At 37.1% G+C, this 21,968-nt stretch overlaps 1 protein-coding gene across 1 annotated transcript; it reads right to left on the bottom strand.

The window, feature by feature from the left end:
• Positions 1-5,839: 5,839 nt before the first annotated feature.
• LOC145780066 (uncharacterized) lies at positions 5,840-13,839 on the bottom strand. The gene is made up of 12 exons (XM_082591778.1): positions 13,750-13,839; positions 13,214-13,288; positions 12,543-12,701; positions 12,016-12,164; positions 11,708-11,850; positions 11,460-11,556; positions 11,144-11,222; positions 8,974-9,146; positions 8,260-8,375; positions 8,012-8,125; positions 7,008-7,069; positions 5,840-6,371 (listed from the first exon to the last, which is right to left on the bottom strand). Exons 1-12 carry the CDS (start codon positions 13,837-13,839, stop codon positions 6,276-6,278), a joined length of 1,353 nt encoding a protein of 450 aa, XP_082447904.1. The 3' UTR covers positions 5,840-6,275.
• Between the last annotated feature and the right edge of the window lie 8,129 nt (positions 13,840-21,968).

The following is a 21,968-nucleotide window of genomic DNA, read 5'->3' as shown; positions in this document are numbered from 1 at the left end:
AGACAATGCAAGAATAGTTAATTTTACTTTTACATAATTAAAAATGAAATGTACCACAATTCTGGTTCAACACACAAATGATCGTGGAGTTATGAAAAATCCAGTTTACAAGCATTTAGAGAAACACAATGCTCGCTTTTCTGTTGTGAGTAGTCAGGTAGTGCTTACGCCGGGAAGATCGCTCCTTCTCAACTGTAGCCTACATGTCATGAATGGCATGACATACATAGTTTCAATATGTGCTTTGTGCAAAAAGGCATATTGCATTTGGAGCGACGATCAGAAACTTTGCCGAGATTATTTCTTTTTTTGGAATAACCCGTTCCTCTGATGTCGTCTACACATAATGGTACAACGCTTTGTGGATAACTGTGGTTGATGATTCGGTTGTGATTAGCCTTGTTTTTCTTTTCAGAAGTAGAAAAGTGTAAATACTAAACTAAAGTAACGGATTATTCCTAGTAGCCAAAGTTTGCTTTTCATGTTTTGAACACGTCGAATCTTCGTAAAAACTGGTCAACTTCACTTGCCGAGATTGTGCAATGACGCAACAAAAACTGCCTGGGATTTAGATAAAACAATAAATTACACTATGAGTTCCATTGCGTTTAGTTCTAAGTTTAAATGTGTGATTGATGACTTGACTCGCGGTTGACTGCGGCCACTGTGTACACAATAGCAGAAGCGATGAGTCATTTCGAGGCCGATTGCCAAAAATATAGGAATTTAGACAAAATTTCTGAACAACCTGTGACAAAATGCTTATTGTGAACCACATAATGTTCCAAAAATAACCAAATTAGGTTTAAACGATGCTCAAATGATAAAAAGTAAAAGTCAAGAAATATCAGCGCTTTAGGAGAATTCCTTCTATATAAAATTTCAAAACTAGTGAAGGGCGGGACCATCAGGTCCCGGCTGATAACAGGTCGAGTTAAATATAATGTATGCGGTGCATGATAACAGTGAAAAACTAACGTAACAAGATCACTTGCTAGCTAGAATTTCTTACCAAAGTAATCAAGATGGAACAACTGAATTTATCCTTGAAGATACCTTGCTTGTGCATTGCTCGATGCTTCTGCACTTTGGCATGGTAGCTAGGAGTAACAAATATTGTTTACAAATAAAAAACAACCCCACTTAAATATTCTGTATAAAAAGTATAGCCTAAGGTAGGCTGCTGGTTAAAATTAGACCTATATAGACCAAGTGCACTGATTAATAGACCTTGAAGTTTTTTTTTTTTTGTTTTGTTTTATTATCTTTATCCTGCATTGCGCGAAAGCGGACTTGAGCGCTATGCATCGGTGTAGGCTACGCCTTCCGACGTACACCTGACCCACGCTGCAGCCGACTGCAATGTCTGTTTCCGGTTATCTACTATACTTATGACTTTAATTTGGTACTATACCCATTGCTCGAATTGGATCACTGGGTAGAGGCAATTATCGTAAAGTTTCTTGCCAAGAGAAACAACAGCAAGTGCGGGTGGCTGGAGTCGAACATGCAGGCTCTCGACTGCGAGCCCAACGCGCTAACCACTCGGCCACTGCTGCCGACAATAATAAATTGTACAATTAATCATCAGCAACATAGTCAGTCTCTTTGTGTGTCTCAAGGCCGTTGCCTTAAGCATCACGCAAGGGTTGCTCTGTTGTTGAACTTGGCCTTGAAACAATGCAGCCTGTCTGCAGTTATATGATTGCACAAATCATATCAGGAAAATCAGCAACAGGAAATATATTAGTAGCCTACTTACCATAATGTACTGTATTATTGTTTGCATTTACTGCAGGAATACATACAAGAATCCTTTAATGAGAATTACAGGCAAGAAAATATACCCACCTAATTTTCTAATATTACACCCAGCATTCTCTGAAAGGAAATTTTGAAATTGAGTATATTTGTAATTGGACAATATAAATGCACTCATGATAATATAATAAAACCCAAGTTTGCACATTTTACTTTAGATTCTAGGATGTCTCACCCTAATTAAGCATCTTTTTGAATGACACCACGTCGCCAGCAGTGGCCGAGTGGTTAGCGCGTTGGGCTCGCAGTCGAGAGCCTGCATGTTCGACTCCAGCCACCCGCACTTGCTGTTGTTTCTCCGGGCAAGAAACTTTACGATAATTGCCTCTACCCAGTGATCGATTTCGAGTAATGGGTAGTACCAAATTTAAGTCATAAGTAGAGTAGACAACCGGAAACAGACATTACAGTCGGCTGCAGCGTGGGTCAGGTGTACGTCGGAAGGCGTACACCGATGCATAGCGCTCAAGTCCGCTTTCCCGCAATGCAGGATAAAGATAATAAAACAAAACAAAAACGGTCTGAAAGCAGAGAGCTCGGCTTGAGACTTGGCCAAGTTCAACAACAGAGCAACCCTTGCGTGATGCTTAAGGCAACGGCCTTGAGACACACAAAGAGACTGACTATGTTGCTGATGATTAATTGTACAATTTTTGCATATATTTTATAGACCGTTACACAGTACACACATAAATAATCCTCCAACTGGTGTGATGGACCTCAGACAGCAATGCAAAAACATAAGGTGTGGCCGTGAAATTAGTAAACATTGATCAAAAGAAATATGCACTGAAATTTACCACTTTACTGTAGGCTACTGTACAGAATAATAATGCAATTCACCAGCTCGGTTTTAAGAACTACATCGTTGGTTTAAAAGTATATGTAGCCTAATAATCTTTGTCTTAATAATGTAAAAAAACTGAAAGTAGCATAAACACTAAGCTTGCCAACATTTTTTTTGCAACCAGAAAAAGCATGCCAAGTTAATGCAAACAACTGGATCTGTCTCCACAGAAAAGAAGTCAAGATATTGATAAAAAAAAGTGGAGCTGCCATGTTTCACACAAGATCTTGCAAAGCAAATATTTTGCCAGCTTGCATGGCCGGTTTTGAGTTTGGAAAGCTTTGAAAGAAATGAATATATTATGTTTGGTTTGAGATTATATATATCAGCAGTAGCATTTTAAATGTTGGTGAAATTAACATGACACAGTTGCATAAACAAACTAAATATATTTTTTTATTTTGTGGCGCAACTGCATCATTTTAATTTGGGTAGTTTTATAAAAGTAACAAACAAAGCTAAGTAACACCACAACATTAACATTACATTTCACAGGTAGCCTATAACCAGGCGCGGATCTAGGATTTTTTTTTGGGGGGGAGGCAGAAAAATTGAAAATGAATTAAAAAGTAAGAAAAAGATAAAACAGATATGAACAATCAGTGGCGTAGCCATGAATTTGGGGGGTTTCGACGACCGGCGGGCGAAGCCCGACGGCGTGTTCGCCAAAGGCGACACCCAGTGGCGGGGGGTCTGGGGGGCCTCCCCCAGAAAATTTTGAAAAATTACTTTGAATTTGGTGCATTCTGAGAGCATTTTCAACAAAAATATGGGTATAAATATTCCTGTAAAATGGTGCTGTCCGGTGGCATAGCAAAAGGATAAGATCGTGTTTTCTTCGGCATTTTTTCGGTGATAAAGCTAAGTCTCTATGTTTTCTTGTTGCTAATTCTTGGCTGAGATGTTTGAATGTTTGGTATTGGCAAAACTCGCTCTTTTAATGCAGTTTCGCTTAAAACTAGGCAAACTTTGTTTTAGAGACATGGAGACTGAAAGCATCATTCTCAATATCGTGACGTCACACGCGTGCCAAAGGGGAGGTTGTAAGTCCGCTGTAGGACTAATATCAGCTGTTTAAAAGCATATCAAACCATTCAACAATTTCTCACAAAATTTCGGGGGGGGGCCCGGGCCCCCCCCATAAATCCGCGCCTGCCTATAACATTTTTTTGTTAAATGTTGTGGTGTTGCTTAGCTATGCCTTTTATGGTTGAAAAAGTACTGTAACCTCTCCACCCGAATTGTTTTATAAAATATTCACCAGATTTATATAAATTCATATTTTGTAGTTGCCCAAATCAACATGATGCATTTATGGATATTATGAAAAAAATTGAAGACTTTGTAAATTTTGATGCCGAGGCAACTGCATCATGCCAATTTGGGCAGTTTTATAAATAGACTATGATCAGATAATTTCATATTTTTTGTTGCCCAAATCTATCACCATACAGTTATGTAAATGGGAAAAATTAATGAGTTTGTTCATTTTGGGGAAACTGCCTCGAAATGCTAATTTGGGTAGTTGCATAAACAGGCTAATCAGATAATTTCATGTTTTCAGCTGCCCAAATCAACACGATGCATTTGTGAAAATTAATAAAATTAGCTATAGGCCTATAGCAAATTTTGCGTTTTGATTTGGGCAGTTTCACAAAAGCATTAGAGACATATTTTGGTGGCTGCCCAAATTGGCATGATGCAGTTGGTTAAATGCATTTCGTACTACAGTTTGATCACCATGCAATACAATAGCCTACATCAATACGGGTGTGCCAAATGAAAATTTTGCGGCACATTTCTTGTGCAAAGAAGAGGCTGTACTTAGTTTGATAGGTAAAAGATATTAATTTATAGTTTTTCTTAATTCATGCAATTTTGTAGCTTTTCATACAGCAATTTTTGTCCTAATAATTGCAAGATTTTTCCCGAATTCGCGACGTTTTGAAACAACAGGGGGGCGGCTGCCCCCCCCTGGCTCGTACGGCTATACCAGACGGACATTATTATATACATCAGATAACTTCAAGCAAAATTTATTTTATGCCGATTCGTTTTTGAAAAAGTAAATAAAAAAAACTAGCAACGTATAAGAAATCTGCTTTATGATTAGTATGCGTTGTTTATTATTCGGCAGAAAAACACTTACTTTATCACTGCACAAAATGATTACCACTGCCTTAGAATTAGGTATGACTTTGTTACAATAGCCTAAATACCTAAACCGATTTATAAATATTCCATGCTCAAGTTCGGTGTGCGATAGAGTTCGTTAGTCAACACAATTTTTAATCCAATACCGAAATCTCACTGTTCGCCGTGCTTCCAATGTCTTCTAAAGTTTTTGTATTTCAAGATGCGTCTACAGCTGAAATTCCATTTTTAAGTGTGTTTGTTCAGTAAGCTTCTTGTGGCTGAGACCGTTAGAACACAATTGGTGCTTTTAATGCTCACATGATGGGGAAAAAACAAACCAATGCAGCATCTCATAAAATTAAGTTTATTTTTAAACATAAAACACAGTGTTGAAATATCAAGATAACGTTAGTCTGACTTGGTAACTTCAGATCACAAAACTCAGCTCAGACTGATGGAACAAAGCTGAAATTTCGTACAACGAAAGTTACCGTTACACAGGTCGTGGTAATTTTCACAGTGATTCGCTTTAACACAGTGAAAGGCACCGCTGAATTTAATTTGCTGAAGTATCAGTATAGCCGATAGTGACCCTACATACGCAACGGGGGCATTGAACCATGTTCCCCCTCTTCAACATTTTCCAAGACGATTGGCCATTCATTTGCGAAATCGGCAATAAACTACAAGAGACTACGTTTTTGCTATAAACTGTAGAAAAAAATCTGGCAACTCTAATCTCCACTGACAAGAGAGGTAGGCACTTCAATGTAGTACACTGTCCGAATTCCATAACGCAATCATGCGTGACGTATATGACATCACTGGTATTTCAGTCACAATTTGCCTTATTAACTCCATTGATTGCAGTCATTAAGATTCTTCTTGCACTCAGTTCAGTTGCAGAAGAAAAAATAGTATTAGCAGAAGGTGGGAATCGAACCCACGCAATCGAAATTTTGATTCCCACCTTCTGCTAATACTATTTTTTCTTCTGCAACTGAACTGAGTGCAAGAAGAATCTTAATGACTGCAATCAATGGAGTTAATAAGGAAAATTGTGACTGAAATACCAGTGATGTCATATACGTCACGCATGATTGCGTTATGGAATTCGGACAGTGTACTACGTTAAAGTGCCTACCTAATTTGACGCAATCAATGCGTGACATTGTGCCAGCTATTAAGAACAAATGCGTTATTCTAAAAAAGTATCAATGCCCCTTCAAAAAAATCCGGCGTTTGTGACTGGTTGCAAACGTGATGCAAGTTAGATTAACACAAAAACTGGAAGACTGGACGTAAACGTCTCTTGCGTTTCATATAACATTGATTAAAAGTACAGTGCCACTAAGATGTTCTTTCTACATTATTTCCCATATTTTTAAGAACTTACGGTAGTCCAAACAACGATAAACCATAAGCCACTACCGGTAATAAAAGAAATGATATCCTCAAAAGCATCAGCTTTTTACTCCTGTGGAATATGCTCTTCGATCGCAGGAAGAATGCTTGTGTCATCGTTGTTAACATAGTTGACCCAAAATGTATGTGAAGATTTCGCTTCCTGAAAGATTTCAATAAAACGATGTAATTTTGAATGGTTGTCGGACCACTCAGCATTTCAACTAACCGCCAAGTCAGCAACTGAGATTTACGCGTCCACGTCGGACTTGGTTGGTCATTGCTTGCCAAACTGCATTTGCTGACTTGTGACATGCTAAGTTATGGCTTGCTCAGTTGTTAGTTACTCAATTTCATCATTTACCAACTTCAGCCACTTGCTGAAATGTTGCTTGCTCAGTTCACACGGCTGACTTGTAGGACACTCACTTTAAACATACTCCATGTCAAAAGACGGAATAAACAGTAGACCTCATGGTTTTTTTGTTTTTTTTTCATTGTAAAAATCACTTATTTCATAAAGTCATTGATATTACATCAAATAGCATGGTAAGGTGATAACAACCAGACGTCAAAGTTTATGTTAAAGCCGCTAAGTGCAAGAGTTTGATAGTTAAAAATTGTAAATCAACTAGGATTTCAACCAACGGTTAAACTAAAAACTGACCGTTATCACTAACCAGACTTAGAGTATTCAAACACAGACTGCTGATTATTTGTTTGTAAAACATGGTTATTGGTTAGCCAATAATGTAGGCTACAAATGGCAAAACCCGTGCCTATGCGTCAAATCACTGACCTTTGTCTTTAACTTTTCGTTCAACAGCATCATGTCCATTGATAGCGACTGTTGAATGGGTTCTTAAACACAAGTCAGTTTGTAAGGTTACGAGGTAATCGAGTCGTTCTTATGTGATTCATAAGCTGCATAAAAGCACTCAAAAAACCCTTCTTTATAATAATTTCATAAACGGCTATGAAAAAATTACGTCGGATAACATCAACAACAAACAACGTATTTTGTCAGGCCTGTTGTAGACTATCCACTAGGCCTAGGACGTGGCAGATTCACACCACCATCACCAATTTTTTCAATCCCTTGCCAAAAGTTGCGATATGGTCCAACTAGAACACCCACAAAATTTTGGGCTGATTGGCCGACCCTAAAGGGTCCTTCAACCCATATTTATGATTTCCGGGTACGCGCAGGAAGTATTGCTCTCCAAATACTCATATTTTGGCTTGGGAATGACCTACAGACTTGGTTATAGGCTTAAAACGTTCGTAATTGCCGACTTTATATTGGCTTGTACAGTATATGTAACACCTCTAAGCTCTAGGAGGCTTAGTTTTTACGTTATTTGCGAAAAACTGTATTTTATATATATATCAACCGAAAATCATACCGTGGTAAGGCGAGACTTAGGCTACCTTGTATTTATTACAATACAACGCAAATGCCATGAGATATTCTGCTGTTCAAAGTTGCATCTTTTTGTCCTGCGTCTTTGAATCAGAATTATCACGCTTTTACGTTTGAATCAAATACAATCTCGCTGGCAGAGATTGCGCTAACAAGTTTCGTCTTATTGGGAAACAAATTATTTGATCAATTGTGCCCCACGAGGGTCATAGGGTTTATCTTCTGACTGAGGAGAAAAACTCTTTAAAGCAAATCCATATTTTACATTTCAATCTATACGAGACTTTGGACAGTTTTGCAGACCTTCAATAGTCAAGCTTAGCTGCCACAGTAATTAAAGAAACATTATCACGAGCATCGGATGCTCTTTTACTCCTTACCTGGAAAAGAAGAAGATTCTTCATTGATTGCTGTTAACCTTTCCTCTGTTATCGGTTGACTTGGTGTTTTAGGGAGTGAAGACTGAATAGGTTTCTTAATGGAAAAGTGACGCGCTACACAAACCAATAAGATAATCTAGCTAGTGTTGGTGCAAATGAAAATGATGAAAGATTGTACCGTAATGTTAATAATCGCGTGTGATACAATGACCATGATGTATTAAGTTATTTTCTCAAAAAACACTCACTTCGCTTTTTTGTCCGGTCGGTCTTTGTGGAGCAGGTGGAAGCGTTTTCACTTTGTCCGCACCAGATTTCACTGATTTCGGAAATAGGTTTGAGCTCATCTACTTGCATCCCGTGACTACAAATGTTATCAGTAATTAAATAAATGACAATTTGTAGCCATACAAAATTAACGTAGCCAAATTGCCTATTTTTTCGCCATCTTTAAATCGGGGTTACACTTTATCACAATCTACACAATACGCAAAATTCCCAATCAATATTGAAAGTAGGAACGCCCTAGAATGAATGGGGGACTTCCTGGGAATAACTTATTGCCACATTGGTTTAACCTGGTTCTTGCAGCTATATTTTACAGTCACATTTTATCTCAGAGGATTGGCATTTGACTAATTAAGCTAAAGGCTTATTATTTATTTTCCATAGATGCTGTGGAAATGATGGCATTTTAGCACGTTTTGTTTACAATACCCTACAAGGTGAAATGACACACGAAAAAGAAAGAATACTTAATATTCAGTAAATATACTATTACAAACTCAGCGCCCCAAATGCTTTGTGTCAACCAAACTTATTTGCTTTGTAGAGGGAAACTTTTACACATAAATATACAAACAAAAAACTCAATTTACGTAACTGAGTATGCTATTTCGTAAACTAGTAAAATTTAGGCCATCACAAGTCCACAAAACAAAAATTTTCCAAAAAGCACAAACCGATGTAAAAGCCTTCCTGACATAGCAGTGTTGACGACAGCGACGTCATACGCCTCCCGTTTCAACTGATGCATGACGTGACGTCGGGTTGAAGAAACTGATTTTTCGCTGCAAATGCTTGCTGCACTGGAGTCCTGTGTGATGCTGCTAGAGCTGCTGATGCTTGATATCGGCTGCAAGAGTTTGAGTGGTAAACAGATCTACGATGATCTGGTCTGGTTTTCAAATGTGAACATTCATAAATAAAAAGAAAATGAAGGGGTGTACCAGCAAACATCTATAGGATTGGCCCATGATACTAGAGAAGGATCCACAGAGGATACAAACTGATATGAATGAATCAACAAGTGAATAAAAAAATAACAGTTAACCTCTCAAGTACATGTAGCTCCACACAAAGTGAAATTTCCATGCCTTTTAACTCTTTTTTATTTCTTTAAAAGTAATGTCTAAAAAGACATTATTGATCCAAAAAGAATGTCTAAAAAGATATTATGAAAAGTAACTACGGACAAAGGCCAGTGTTTCGATCTTCCGATCTCTTCAGCGTAGTAAATTGAAAGTGGAAAGTTGTCTTGAAGGTGTTGGTTGAGATGATGATTTGAAACTTGAGTGATTGTTGTGAGACAATGAGACTGGATTTAATTTTTAATTTCGGACTTCAGCGAAACGTAATTTTACCGCCATTTAGAAGGTGTGATTTTTTTGAAAGAATTTGTGCTAAGAAATGACAGGAATTTGTTAAAAATAAAAACTAGAAAAAAAGACAAGAATTTGCAACTGAGCTAGGACATAACAATCATCTGAGATGGATCTAAAATGCAAGAAATTAGATACTAGCGGCACATATAAGTATTAAAATTCAAAGAAAATGAAGGGGTGTACCAGCAAACATCTATAGGATTGGCCCATGATACTAGAGAAGGATCCACAGAGGATACAAACTGATATTAAAAGTAATGTCTAAAAAGACATTATTGATCCAAAAAGAATGTCTAAAAAGACATTATGAAAAGTAACTACGGACAAAGGCCAGTGTTTCGATCTATCTAGGAAGATCTAGGAAGATCGAAACACTATCTAGAAAGATCGAAACACTGGCCTTTGTCCGTAGTTACTTTTCATAATGTCTTTTTAGACATTCTTTTTGGATCAATAATGTCTTTTTAGACATTACTTTTAAAGAAATAAAAAAGAGTTAAAAGGCATGGAAATTTCACTTTGTGTGGAGCTACATGTACTTGAGAAGTTAACTGTTATTTTTTTATTCACTTGTTGATTCATTCATATCAGTTTGTATCCTCTGTGGATCCTTCTCTAGTATCATGGGCCAATCCTATAGATGTTTGCTGGTACACCCCTTCATTTTTTTTGAATTTTAATACTTATATGTGCCGCTAGTATCTAATTTCTTGCATTTTAGATCCATCTCAGATGATTGTTATGTCCTAGCTCAGTTGCAAATTCTTGTCTTTTTTTCTAGTTTTTATTTTTAACAAATTCCTGTCATTTCTTAGCACAAATTCTTTCAAAAAAATCACACCTTCTAAATGGCGGTAAAATTACGTTTCGCTGAAGTCCGAAATTAAAAATTAAATCCAGTCTCATTGTCTCACAACAATCACTCAAGTTTCAAATCATCATCTCAACCAACACCTTCAAGACAACTTTCCACTTTCAATTTACTACGCTGAAGAGATCGGAAGATCGAAACACTGGCCTTTGTCCGTAGTTACTTTTCATAATGTCTTTTTAGACATTCTTTTTGGATCAATAGTGTCTTTTTAGACATTACTTTTAAAGAAATAAAAAAGAGTTAAAAGGCATGGAAATTTCACTTTGTGTGGAGCTACATGTATTTGAGAGGTTAACTGTTATATTCATAAATAATTTTGGGTTTTGTGACAGAGCTTGATACAGATTGCAATCTACCTAATACCTATGCTACCAAAATAACCGTTGGCCGGCAGCCCGGCATGCACATTTTGAAGTTATTTGAACCATTTCAGGTTTTGCCACCTCTTCAGTTTCATTGCCGTGCTTTGTATCGAATGTTGTAGGTTGAACTTTCCTTTTTGTCTCTGACGCCATATTAAGAAAAATGGGTTATCTCAACAACATAAAACTGCATATGCAATCTTTTGACAAATCAAGGAATTACAATGGTTACCTGGCTGAGCTTCATGTTGAACGAATGAAGCTTCGGAAACTTAGGCTGGTCAGGAAACACCAAAGGTGGTGTTTGTAATCTATGAAACATGAAAACTTGACGATTTACTGCAGATGTCAAGGTAGCTTAGCCAACCATCATTCATCAGTGAACTGCAAGTATTATGAGTTAATGTGACCAGAATCAAAAAAGCGATGTTTTAACAATAATAGCCTAACTACTTCATCTGCTAGATCTACACTACGTATTCAGCAGTGACATGGCATGGCTGGGTAAACTAACATCTTTACGAGATCAAAAATTTAGTTGTGTTCACCTCTTTTGATCCGTTTCTTCTTTGTCCCCTTCCATTGGTTTCTTTATAATGCCCAGTGGTGCTTGGCTCATAAAATTATTGTTTGTGGCAGGTCCATCTGCAAAATACGTTTCAATTGTCTAGGTGGTTCCCGAGAAATTATGCTGCTTGCAAAATCTGTCTCCTTATATTTGAAAGGAAAAGAAAAAAAGGGTTTTGATAGCTAGGCAAGTATGACAGATTTTTTCAGATGCTTGAAAGTAGCCTACCTTGCTGGGTGTGCGCCGTCAACGAACTGTACCGAGAAAGCATGTGCTCAGTGAGCCGGTCAGGTGATATCGATGCTGGGATAGATTTCGTCCAAAAACTGTGATCAGCTTTTGCCTTTCTCCAAAAGTCCTCCACTTCAAATCTGTAGCATACCGTACCAAAACATTAGTGTGACGGACGAATAAAGTTTCCTCTCTATGAATGACGAAAATAGTTGTAATGCGTTAACTTACGATCGTCATAAATACGGCCTAGCTGGTATACTGCAGTTGCTGTGATATTAAGAGGCGTAGTTTACTTCACATACTTGCGCTTTAGAAGGCCTCTGCTTTTCATCAGCTCTTCGACAGCAATTAAATGATAATAATGAGACTTCGGCACGTTCTGTAAGTATTGTGTATCATTTGTGACATCGATTTTAGGGAGACGGACAGAAAACGTGTGTGCCTTTTTGGTCTGAAATTGAAACAGTATTATATTGTAAGTAAGCCTCATCAGCTCGGACAAAAATTAAGATGTACGATACCAGTAGCCTAACCTTTTTAACATTTAAAGTACAAAATGCATAGGCTTTTTTTTTAATTAGTTTTTTTTTCAAAGTGTTTGTTTTAATGAGATCCTAATGAATAGATTCAAAACAGATATCCAGAATAAAAACATTGGTTGTACAGTAAAACCAAATCTTTCTCTGAGTGTGCTATTAATCAGAGAGTCTATTAAAGTTGCATATCAGTATATTTTTTAGTGAACGCACAATTGTGTCAAAAACAAATAAGACATTTTACATACGGTACCTTATACAACTTCAACGTAAAAAAACACACTTTTACTCACGTTTTTTATTTCTTTTTTCAACAAGCTATCTCTAATTTTTGCTTCCCTTGCAGCAATTTCCTTTCTTTGTTTCGTTACCTTTGCTTCCAGTTTTGACAAGTAAACAGAATAGTAGTGATCTCGCAAACGAGCCAAATCATTCAGTACATCCATGTATTGCTAGAAACAATAAGATTTCTAAAAACGATATAAATTTAAACCATTCCAGCCTTAGGAAAAGATGAATAGTACTAACAGTTCATTCAAACAGCCAGTGGTTTTGTAAGAGTAAGGCACTACACTACAGTTATACTGATCTTGCAAAAGTATCTGTTGCAAAATTCATAACATAATATGAAACTAGATGTATTAACAGTTTATTTCTTCCCAAACAAAATCAAAATTTGCTCTCCTGTTGTGTACAATGTACATCCACACTAGGTAACATGATTGACATCAGAAATACTGTGAAATAAGAAGCTAATGTTACACGGGGCTGTTACTAAAACACTTTGTTAAACCTATTGTTGGCAATACAAAATACTGCAAAACTGGAGTAAAACTCCTACAACATAAGCTAATCAATTCTAAAGTCATTCACAAATCATTTAAAATTGATACAGCAACATTCTAAAACTGTGCCTGGAATACGGATTACTTTAGGTCTAAAAAATTTGCAAAAAAAAGTTTACCTGATTCTTGGCTTTAACTTCTTCTGGGTCTACTATTTCTTTACTTCTATTATTGTGTTGTTTGCTGTAGCTTTTCTGTATATGGTAATCAGATAGTGAAGTATTATGTGGGAAAGCAGTGTTAAGTTACAGTAAACATACACTGCAAACAAACAGTAAAAGTACAATAATCTAAAATTACTTTTATTGTAACCTTTAAGGCTTTTATAACTAATGTCAACATTAGTCACACGAATGCTTACTTGAATCAATAATACAAAAACGTGAGCCTACATTTTTCAAATAATGTTTACTTATCTTTACAATTTCAGAAAAAAATACAAGAAGCTGAAAAAATGACCAGCAACCAGTAGGCTATAAGATCAGCATTACACATATCAAACATATTTTCAATTTATTATATATAAAATTTGATAAATTATTATTATATATAGAAATTTATGAATTATGAATTACATAATACATAATTATGCATCATGTTAATTCAAAGTAGGCTTACAATTTGTTTTACTTCTGAAGTATTATTCTTATCTTACCATATTTTTGTTGGTCCACAGCTTGTTATGCGATGTTTTCGGTTGAAATTTAATTGAAGACATAGCATTCGATTTCTTATTCAATTTCATTACAAATTCTTACATAAGAACTGTGGAAATTGAGCAACGGTTCTTAATTTAATATACTGATTTTATTTTATAATATTAGCATATAACACTTGCATTTTTATGTGGATATTGCAGGCCGTAAAACTCGTGTTTTTTTCCGGCAGCCATCGTGGCATACCGAGAGCTCCTTCTCGGCGGCCAAATCTGCGTGCTTGGAGGCCAAAATACAATAACGATAGCACAAGTAAATAGCATTAAACTTGCAACAATGTTAAAATGATCACTTAGCGTTGTTGAAGTCTGGGCGACGTCCTGCAATAGAATCGTTGTACCACGCATTAAATGCTTTATCGGGATTGTAATCCGGTATTGCGAGACCATCTAACGACCCTAAATTGTTTTCACTGCTCGCAGCTCAGTAAATTGTTTCAACTGCATACCGCCTTTCATAAAACCTGACCATTTATTCCGTTATGATGTCACCATTGAGGGTGTAAAGTCACTAACCCACAGCGTTCTCAACTATGAAGACATGTGTTTTACCCACGGATGTCAACTAACCTAGTTCTCCTTTTTAACAACGATTCAATGTCCGACAACATTGAATCGATAAAAAAACGACAATATCGCCAGCCGTTGTAAATTAGCACTTCGGATTAACACTTTGTTAAAATAAACATCGGGAATTGCAAACAAGCCTTACAGCGCTGGTGATCGCAGCTGGATATATTCAATACAACAGTAGTGACTATGATGCGCTGACCTAATTCTGCGTCACTCTTTGACACTACATATTTTCGACATTTAATCCACGATCATTCTATTGCGAAATTAAATAATTGGCTAGAAGAAACCGGCGGCTAAACTTGGCCGACGGAGGAGGTAGCACAGGCGGTCATTCAAGCACTACTTAGCAGCCATGGCCGCGATGGCCGCCGGCTGCTTCAAGGCTTGTATTGGACAAGGTTACTCTAAGTAATTGTTTGAACTAGGCTACAATAAATCTTGTCTAAGCCAAAGACAGAGCTTAATAAAAGTAATTTTGTAATCCTACCAGATCACTTAGCCTACTGGTAGGTAGGTTTATATGATATTTAATGCTTGTCATGTATGATGACATTAAATCAACATTGTAAATATAATCTTTTCACATGAAGACATTATTCTGGTTGCAACAAATGGGAGATGTTGCCTGAATTGCTGCCTCATAAGCAAGAAGACCTTTTTCTGTGTTTCAAAAATAACATGAAACAAACAGGTGAAAGATGAGACAGTCAAAGTCAAACTGAAGGAGGAAACGAGATGAACAAAATGAAATGTAAAAAATGCATTAAGACAATTGCTGCAAGAAAACAATTGGCCACCCATGTGGATCAACGTAATTTGCCATTTTAAAGTTTGTAAAAGTGTGACTTACCATTTATACTTTTTCACTTTTATGATCTGACAAAATTGAGATACAACAAGTCTTTACAAAAACAATGCAAAAACTGATGAAAAATGATTCTGTGTGAGACTGTGTTGAATGAGTACAATTGCCTTTTGACAATATTTGTCTATTACTATCCTGTGTATATTAGGTAGGCCAATATATCTTGTAAAATATGGAGAACGTGTTTGCTGAAAAAAAAAAAGGGTAAATATTTGTACAACAGGCTTAGCCTTTTTAAAAGTAACAAAAACTCCTACACCTCTTTAGCTGACTCGATGACCAACTGGTCTATTTGCTATCTCCTCATCATATGGCACATAACAGCTTATAGCATATCTCTTATTATTCTTACATCAAATGTAGTTACAAATATAGTTCTAAAGCTTCTACAACCTGTTTAATTCTGAAAGGGAGATCATCAGAAGGTCTTTAGCTATTTAAATAGAAATCTTATTATTCTTATGTTGGTGTTATATGATAAATAAACTGATTCTGATTCTCTTTGCATGTACACTGTAGCTTGAATGGATTATAACTAAACTGGTGGTTCTCTTTTTAAACTATATCAGTTTATAAAACCTAATTTAGTATTATTAAAGCACTTTTCCACCAGCAACTCACATAATTTTATAAGTATATACAGTAGGCTACAGTACGGTAGCAATTATTGATTGATTTTAATCTCATATTTTAGTTTAACAAAGTTAGAAATAAACTAAAATAATACAAAAATTAAAGTTTTTGATGATTAATTTAAGGTTTGTGGGTAACTTTAATGTTTGTGTGATTCATAACCCCTTTTCCACAACTTTACAGTTCACACATGGGTCAACATTTTAGCAGAAATTTCATTCAACAGCTTCTCGCCTGTAGCAACTAACAAGCGCAATGTGGCCAATGTCTTATGTGGGCGCTGTTGCAACACACAACTCTAAAAATGCAAAAGGAAAAGAAAACGCAGCAGAAAAACCGTTTTCAGTTTATGTTTTATCATTGAAGCAAAAAATATTACTTGTCATAGCATAAAAAATCTTAAAACAGGTACAAGCGACAAAACTCACACGTCAAAGCGTGCTCAAGATCGAAATGATAAGACGTTGCGACAGTTTCATATTTTAAACGGATTGTCCTGTTTTGGTATCATGCATGTCATAACGTCCGCGTTTTGTCGCTTCCAGGGCTGTGGAACCGCTATAAACGAGGTCTGGCTCCGGCTTGGAGCTGTCAGGCTTTACACCAGTAGCTGCACTTCCGGAGCTGTCAAGCTTTATACCAGGATTGATTGATCTCCAGCTCCGAGTTGTTCGTGGAACCCAGCATATCAGGTTCCTAACTTACATAATTTTAGTAAGTTACTTTCATGTGCTATGTCTCTTGAGAGCAGTAACGTTGATAGGGGAGTTCAAGGGGTCCGTTTTTAGTCGGGCCCGGTATGCCTTTAGGGTCCATGACCTTTCCAAAAGGCCCGAAAGTTTGAAGAAACGTAATTCCGCGTATCCTTTGGATATACCGTACCCAGGGTTGGAAGTAACGACTAGTTGTCACTATTCGATAGCGTTATTCATTGCTTCCTGAATATCGAATGCTTATAGGCAGGGGCGTTGGAAGCGGGGGGGGGGGGGGGGCGGATGCCACCCCTGCCCTCAATTCTTTTGCAAATGGAAGGGCAGGGGGGGCAATGGTGCCCTTTTAAAGTCGTGTAAACTACTGCACATTTTCCAATATAACAATTTTTGCTATTTGCTTTTAGCCAAATTATAATCTTTCATTTTTGCCTCAAAATAATATTTACGGCACAAAATTTTGCAACACAGTAGCCTACAGACCTTAAAATACGTTTTTTTTTCGGCAGCCATCGTGGCCTACCGGGAGCTCCTTCTCGGCGGCCAAATCTGCGTGCTTAGAGGCCAAAATACAAAACGAAAATAACGATAGCACAAGTAGGCTAAATAGTATTAAACTTGCAAATTGCAACCATGCTGAAATGATCACTTAGCGTTGTTGAAGTCTAGGCCTGGGCGACGTCCTACAATAGAATCGTTGCACCAGGCAATAACTGCTTTATCGGGATTGTAATCCAGTAACCTACTGCGGGACCATCTAACTAACGACACTCGCACGAGTGTCTCCGATGTGGCTGATTTTAAAGAAGTTCGCCACTCCCCTAGAATTCTTTTTAGCAACGAAAAACAACATTCGGCATGTGTTGACGATGACGGCAAGGTAATAAAATAAGTATTTCAATGATCTGAAGGACATTACTGGTCACAGCGGTAAACCATAATCTCTTCGTGGGAAAATTGTAACATAAGATTCCCAAATCCGTTCGTCTGCATGTAATGACCGAAAAAGAAACACTCCTTTGAAACGTCTATTCAAAATTGTATTTCTGTAAAATTAGCCACCTGGCTGTCGAAAATGGAATGCAACGCCGTACACCACTAAAACTTGTCACTACATAACAGATTACTTGGATAAAAGACGGAAATTTTCGTCCAGCTGACAAGCACTAAGCAAAACAGTAAAATGTGCGACTAACTCTCAAGCAACCATTTCACGAATGACCAGAATAGATATCAATATCTCAAACTCACGTACGCAGTACTGTGACGTAATAGTGAAAGACATTGTCACACAATTCAAACAGGTGTTCAAAGGTGGTGATGCCATGTTTCATGTTTAAACAGGTTTGATACAAGTCTTACGAACGATGGTGCAATTTTGGCTCATTTTTAGGAAAAATTCCATGACGTAATACGCTAAGAGTCAGTAGACCTGAACGGTTTTTATATGACGTTTGATTAGGTGAACAATTGTCTGGAACAATTACTAAAAGAAGCATAATTTTTGCAAAATATAATCAAAAATGTTTTCCCCTAGGATGTCAACTAACCTAGTTCTCCTTTTTAACAACGATTCAATGTCCGACAACATCGAATCGACATAAAAACGACAATATTGCCAGCCGATGTAAATTAGCACTTCGGATTAAGACTTTTTTAAAATAAACGTCGGGAATTACAAACAAGACTTACAGTTACAGCGCTGGTGATCGCAGATGGATATATTCCATCAATAACAAATATTTCCGCACAATGCAACAGTGGCGATTATGACGCGCTGACCTAATTTTGCGTCACTCTTTGATACTACATATTTTCGACAGTTAATCCACGATCATTCTATTGCGAAATTAAATAATTGGCCAGAAGAGACCGGTGGCCAAACTTGGCCGATTGAGGAGGTAGCACCGGCGGTCATTCAAGCACTACTTAGCGGCCATGGCCGCAGGCTGCTTTAAGGCTTGACAGTAGGTCACATCATTATGACATAGCATGGTGTCCTTCTTTGTATACCGGACACTTGTAGGCTATCATTATTCAATACTAGGGACGGTACATTACAGGACGCGCAACTCCGTTGTTCCTTCAACATTAGAAGGGTCAATTGCCAATTTGACGTTTTTTTTACGCTTTACTGCAGGCTTGCTTTCAACTAAAAACCTTAAATTACTTTAAAACCAACTTAACTCTTCTTATATAACCAATAAAAAGTAAAATATGTTGTAAATTACAAAAAAACGTAACCCTTCTAGTGTTGCGGATAAGCCAAAAGCGGATGAAGTTTCGCATCCCTATGATCTACAATCCCTATTCAATACGGTAGCCACTTTTACAAGTCGAAATTCTGCCACTGCGAATGACTACAATGCAACCGCCAACCAATCAGAACATGTTATAAGAGGCTACCGTCCAATTGTGACCCTTCTAGCACTCATCCAGAGAGTTAATGCTTGTTTTGAACTTTATTTGGTAATTACAGAAGAAAAAGAGCAATAGCAGTGGTGGGAATCGAACCCGCGTCAATGAAATGACTACTTTCTAGCCCTAACCCTAACCCCTAAGCCAACCAGCTGACAAAAAATCCATCACTTAATTTGCTTTCTATCATCTTCTTTTCGCCATTTTTTACGTCACTTAAACCGTAGCTTATGATTGGTTGGCGGTTTCTTTCTAGTCAAGTTTAGTGGCAGAATTTCGACTTGTTAAAGTGGCTACCATTCAATACATAGTGAGCTGATAGATTAGCATTATCGCTATATCTTATCTTAAACTTGAAAAAAATTGGCCTTTTAGTAAACAAAAGTGCCCTTTTTTGTAATCTTGCCCCCCCCAGTCAAAAATCGTTCCGGCGCCTCTGCTTATAGGCCTACCTATCAGTGGCATAGCCATAAAAAAAATTTTGGGGGGGGCCAAATATTTGATGAAATGATGAGAACGACAAAGTGTTTGATTAAGCCATCCCCACCTGATGTGCAGTGGCGTATCCTGGTGGGTTGAGCAAGGGAAGCAATAAAAGTGGTGAGGGGTTAGAGCGTGCTGAAGGCACGCGTATTCTAGGGGGGTCCGGGGGCATGCTCCCCCGGAAAATTTTTGCAAATTTACACTCAAATGATGAATTATAGCTTTTTCTGGAAACACTTTTAGGGTAATATTTGTATGAAATTTATGACCAGAAAAACAGCTATTAACTTATTAAAGGTAGCTCTTACACACAAATGGGCAAAAACTGCCGCTAAAATTAGAAAACAACAAAAACTCAGCTACACTAAAACTCAATAACTACACAAAAACCCAACAGAGTAAGCCATTCTGAAATTGATCCACAAATTAGTTAAAAGAAATGTAAATCGCGTAAATTTTGCGCGATTTACGATTTTCAAAATTTATTGGTGTCTTTCTGTGTGTCTAAAACAAATCCTTAGGGGTGTTAATAGCCAGATGTCTTGAAAAACGCTATAAATTTCTACAAATTTTATTATATTTTCAACAAAGGGCTCAACTTCGGAATCTAATCTTTGAAAATTTGGGGGGCCATGACCCCTTTCGCCCCCCTGGCTACGCCTATGTTACCTATTCCTTTTAAAAATAAATATTGATTGCGCGTTATTCACTGCTTTTTAATGCAAGCAACGAAATCATTATTCGTTTATTTACTTAGAATCAATATTTAGAAGAACTGCTGAATCATTTTTTGTTGTTTTCTTACTTCGTCGTCAAAATATATTTGCGAGATTTAGTTTTCGGATTACTATCCGACCTAGTCCCCTTCCGGTTTTCGAACTTTAAAGCAGGGGTGTGCAACCTTTTCTACAGGAGGGCCAGATATAAATAACTGGGTGAAACCGCGGGCCGCATGTTTATTTAGCATATGATTTCTAGTAGTGGCAGGCACAAAAAAGTAGTTTTTTGTTATTCACATGGTATTATTAGGGGATCTCCTTGCAGAAATAATAAGTTAAGACGTATAAATTTCTGAAGAAAACTGCTATTCAATTCTATTGTCACACAGTCTTTAAAAGAGTTCAGTGAGAAGTTTGCAGCTGACTTCTTTTCCCCACGGCTTTTTCCAAATTTACTTTAATGGAAGGGCTAGCAATTCGAAGTCCATTTTCCAAGTGTTTGTCTGTCAGAACCGATCGATAGGGAGATTTTATGACGCTATTTTAGAAAAAAATTATACGTTGAGCCAAAAAGAGTCATTTTTGAAGCCATGAATTTTTTCAAATGTGGAAAGTCATCTTGGTTGAGATGTTTTTGGTAAAAATCGCCAAGATTCATTTCTAAATCTAAAATAATGCTTTCAAATCTGTTTTCTCTTGAAGGTCAATCAATTCAAGTTGGATATCACCTGGTGCTTTGTCAATGTCTGTGTTGAATGGCGAAGAGAATATACCAAACAAATGTTCATGAGATTTAAAGTCCTTGAAACGAGCCAAAAATTCATACAACAATTTTTCAAGTCGGTCTGCAAATTCAGTTTTCTCAGGATGCATAATTGCATATTGCATTCCATAGTCTCTCAAAGTTGGAAAGTGGAAACGATTTCGTGTTTGTAGGCTATGTGGCTTTCCAAAGTCGTAATTTGTTCATAAAGTCTTTTATGTGACCATACATTTCATTCGCATGCTGTTTTTTTGCTGCAGTCTTGTATTAAGTTCATTCAATTGTTTTTTTTGCCCTTTTTCAATTGTTTTTTTTTTGGCAGTGGCTATTTGACCGGCTCCGGTCTTTGAATCTGAAACACTATTTGACCGGTCATGACGTCACTACATAAGTACTTTTTTCTTTCAAAGCAAAAGACGATAAGCGCCTTAAGTTTTAAATTCAACACGTTTCCTTCAACTGAGTCCGTGGAGCATACGTATCGTCTCGGGCTGCCATTCTAGAGGGAATGAGTTCGATACTATCCAGAAGCGTTCTTTTTTTTTTTTTTTCACTATAAAAGGATACAAACTGATATGAATGTGTACCGACTGCTGTCTCGTATTCGTCATCAGCCATATCTGCAGTGCAGTTATCATAATTCTACTGTTTAGTCTACTTTCAAGTTTTAATATTATTAGCATAATTCAACTGTTTCAAGTTTTATTAATTCATTTCCAATGCGCCTGGCAGCACTCGATTCTTGCATAAAACACGCTAGCATGGCAATATTCGTTCTTTTTAAATTGACACAACTTGGTGTAGCTCGTCGTTGTCTCGGCTATCTGATGACATCCTCTTGCACGCTGGGTAATCAATAAAGAAACCCTTTTGAGAAGCAACAGTAGTGCTCTGTCTATGTATACAGAATATTAGTTTAGCCACTTCTGTTACAATGGTGACCCTGAGTACCTTTTTCGAACTCACGACCTGCAACAACAACATCCACGCCA

Source organism: Aplidium turbinatum, chromosome 11 (genome assembly GCF_918807975.1).
Source record: "Aplidium turbinatum chromosome 11, kaAplTurb1.1, whole genome shotgun sequence".
In the NCBI taxonomy this organism is placed as follows: domain Eukaryota; kingdom Metazoa; phylum Chordata; class Ascidiacea; order Aplousobranchia; family Polyclinidae; genus Aplidium; species Aplidium turbinatum.
This window is presented reverse-complemented; position numbering and strand designations above follow the sequence as displayed.